General features: G+C 55.7%; 1 protein-coding gene across 1 annotated transcript in view; it reads right to left on the reverse strand.

The window, feature by feature from the left end:
• Nucleotides 1-3,429, reverse strand: part of ACACB (acetyl-CoA carboxylase beta) — an 86,604-nt gene that overhangs the window by 33,966 nt on the left and 49,209 nt on the right. The window contains exons 24-26 of the mRNA XM_012731034.1: nt 3,039-3,152; nt 2,773-2,886; nt 2,253-2,342 (exon numbers count right to left, since the gene is read on the reverse strand). Coding sequence (XP_012586488.1) covers nt 2,253-2,342; nt 2,773-2,886; nt 3,039-3,152 — 318 coding nt within the window. The remainder of the gene's footprint in view (nt 1-2,252; nt 2,343-2,772; nt 2,887-3,038; nt 3,153-3,429) is intronic.

Genomic DNA, 3,429 nt, shown 5'->3' on the forward strand with positions numbered 1-3,429 from the left:
TTTTTTTTTCCAACCATTTTTTAAAATATTCTTACTTTATTTCTAGAAGAACTGGGGTGTAGGCCAGAAGTACAGGGGATGAGAAGATTCACCAGAGACAGTGGGGGACAGAAAGAGCAGGTCTACTGAAACACACTGCTGAGGGGAGCAGTGCTTGAGACAGAAGAGGTCTGCTGTGCCACGTGGGCCAGCTCCCTGGTGGAGATCAAACTCAGGTCGCAGAGGTGGGCAGTTCCGGTAGGAGCACAGAGATTGGACCCCCAGGCCACCAGGGATGCCCCTGTCCTGGGGGATTTCTTCATTGACTCGGAATACAGGGCAGTGCAGGGAGAGTTACGGCAGGTCTGCTGCTAGGTTGGTCCTTGGCTAGCAGCTGAGAACATGGATTCGGGGAGGGCTCTACCCACTCCCTAATAAGAGGGGTTTCCGGCACTTCAACATTGCAAATGTGATTTATGCGGAACAAGTGCTTTCTATCTGGGAATCTGGGATTTGGGTACCTGCCAGGCAGACAGGGCCTCGGCGAGCAGCCCCCAGTGACAGCCCTGGGCTCTGAGTGTCTAATGCGCTGTGCTGGTACATAGCCTTTCACACACGTCACAACTAGTTACCCCAGGAACGGAAAGTGGCTGGAGGGCCCCGGAGGCTACAGGTGGTGTCCCCTGGATCTCACCCCATGCACCAGCCCTCTCCTGATTGGGCTGCATGTCCCTGTCCCTTCCCTGTGAAAACCATCACCACCATGAACACAACTACATGCTTGGTCCTGGGGATCTTTCTCGCAAACCACAGAACCTGGGGGCAGTTGTGGGGGGCACATTCAGAGCAGGGACAAAACTATATGTCTCAAGAGACCAAGTATTACATTGTGGGTTCACAATGCTCATCTTGCCAAATGAAAGCAGCGCCCCACTCCCCTAACATTTCTAGTAAAAATAAATGACATTTAGCACTTGAAAGAGTCGCTGGGCTGCATCTTACAGCTGACTCAGGACCCCCTCACACAGGACAGTGTTTGCAAGATGGGCGGCAGGAGCGATCCAGCTCCACTTCAGGTGTTTACTCACCTCCCTTTAAGTCACCCTGTGAGGCCAGTTCATTACCTCTACTCTGTCGCTGGATTCAAAGTTCAGAGAAGGAGAGCAACTTGCCAGAGGCACAGCTCAGACTTGCATAAGTCTCCCTACTGGCTGGACGCTCTCCACTTCTCCTGCCTCTGACTGCCACCTGCCCTTCCGACGCCAGCTTCATGCCCCCTTGCCTGAGTGCAACCTCCTGGTGGTTACACCCCGGGCCAGATCCTCACCATGGCCTCTATTCCCTTTATGGTTCGATCACGTGTATCCCTAAAGGAACACGCAGTGTGCCTCTCCCCAGCCAGACAGAAGCTCCACTCTGGGGTGGAGACTGTGGTTGTTCCCAGTGCCTGACACACAGTAGGTCTCAGTAAAAAATGTTGAAAACCGGTGGAGCTGGTTTCACTGCCAGAAGCAGAGCAGACCCTGAAACAGGACTCTTGGAGTCGAAACCAAGGGTGGAGACTCAGGATCACAACCCCGAAATGGCCTCTATGGAGACCCAATTGCCTTGGTGTCAGGATGGGTGACCCACAGGGTCTCAAAACAGCAGGAGAAGGGGTAGGGGACACACGGGACAGAGACCCCAAGGTCAGAGGGTGAAGAGATGGGAAACCACCAGAGTCAGAGTCAGTTGAAAGCACCAGACGTGACCCATATTTTCCTGGAAGTTTTCTGGAAGTGCAGATGAAACACTCTCACTCCTGAAACTAGCACAGACCTCTCCACCCTGGATTCAGGAAGACAGCAGCAAGCAAGGCTGCCCGGCTCTGCTGGGTCTGGCTGCTGGTGACAGACTGCCCTAGCTCTTACGGCGTCACCGAGGTGCCACCCAGCTCTTGCACCAAGCAGAAAAGCTCCATCACGGCTCCCACTCACAGGTGGGGGAAAAACGTGGGCAAGGTGCTTCAGACCTGGCTCCTGGGGGTCGTATTTGCCTGGGACCTGCGGGTGAGGCTGGGGTACCAATGATAGCAGCGCTTACGGCAAGGACCCTGCCCCAGACAGACCTAGTGTGAATCCCAGCGCTGCACTTCCTGGCTGCGTGACCTGGAGCAAGTGGCTTCACCTCTCTGAGCCTCAGTTCCTCCTCCAGAAAACAAGGAGAGTGGCAGTCCCTTGGGCGTGTGGTGTCAGGTGGGGTCAGACGACAGCTGAGGGGCCCCTCCTGCTTACCTCCAAGGATGCCATGCACACGACCTTGTTAGTGTGATAGAAGAAGGTGGGCAGGACGTCAAATATGGTCGTTTCCGAAAGAATTAATTTCTACAGGAAACGCAAAGGGAAAGATAAATGGTCAGGAGTTTGAACTGCATGAGTGGAGGGGTACTGGTAGACCCAAGTGGAAATGGCTCCCAGAGACAACCCTCATCCTGGCAGCTTGTCAGTGCCAGAGTTGGGGCCGGAGGCTCAGGGAAGACTGGGCTGGGGAGCGCCCGAAGCTCCCATTCGCTCCATCACACCTGAATGATTCACATTGCGCCATGGATGAGCGTGACTGCCCGGCGCCTGTCCGGCCTGCAGGCCCGAGCTCCCCACCACCCGTTGGGGGGCCACCCTGGATGTGCCCCTTGGGCAGCCCCGGCATCCTGGGCTAAACCCCGGTTCTGGGGTGCACCCAAGTGTGAGCACAGAGAGGGCACGTGCTGCCCCCAAGGTGTGCTTGTGGGAGGTGGAGAGAAGGAGACAGCCTCACCTTGAGGTTTTCCGGGCAGAACTGGTGGCCATACATGTCGATGGCAGACAGGAAAATGGACTCCACCTGATTGTGCCTCAGCTCATAGGAGGGGAGGTGGGAGGCGATCAGGACCTACAGGGGGGAGGGGCAGGTGAGCCAAACTCACAGGGGAAGCCAGGCCCTGGGATGACAGTGGGGCGCTGGGTATGGTGTGGGACGCTCACAGCAAAGGATGGCACCCCAACCCCCCTTGCACAGTGGGGACCCCGCCCCAGTGCGCCTACCTGTCTGGCTCTCAGGGCCACTTTGCAGTGCTCGCTTTTGCTCAGCTGCGTGAGCTCATTGAGGATGGAGGTCAGCTCATCCGACAGGGAGGGGTCTGGGCCACAGAGCTCATCCTTTGGGGGACAAAAGGTGACCCTCTACTGGCTTTTCGCCACCAGATGGAAACAAGCCAGCACTCACCCTCAGCCAGGGCACATCACACACCAGGTACAGACTGGTACACATCCCCTTACAGACTTCCCGAGTCAGTCAGTCAGTCACTCACTCACTCACTCATTCATTCACTCATTCATTTACTCACTCACTCACTCACTCATCACTCACTCATTCACTCACTCACTCATTCACTCACTCATTCACTCACTCACTCATGCACTCATTCATTTACTC

Source organism: Condylura cristata, unplaced genomic scaffold (assembly GCF_000260355.1).
Source record: "Condylura cristata isolate star-nosed mole 26May11 unplaced genomic scaffold, ConCri1.0 scaffold00029, whole genome shotgun sequence".
In the NCBI taxonomy this organism is placed as follows: Eukaryota; Metazoa; Chordata; class Mammalia; order Eulipotyphla; family Talpidae; genus Condylura; species Condylura cristata.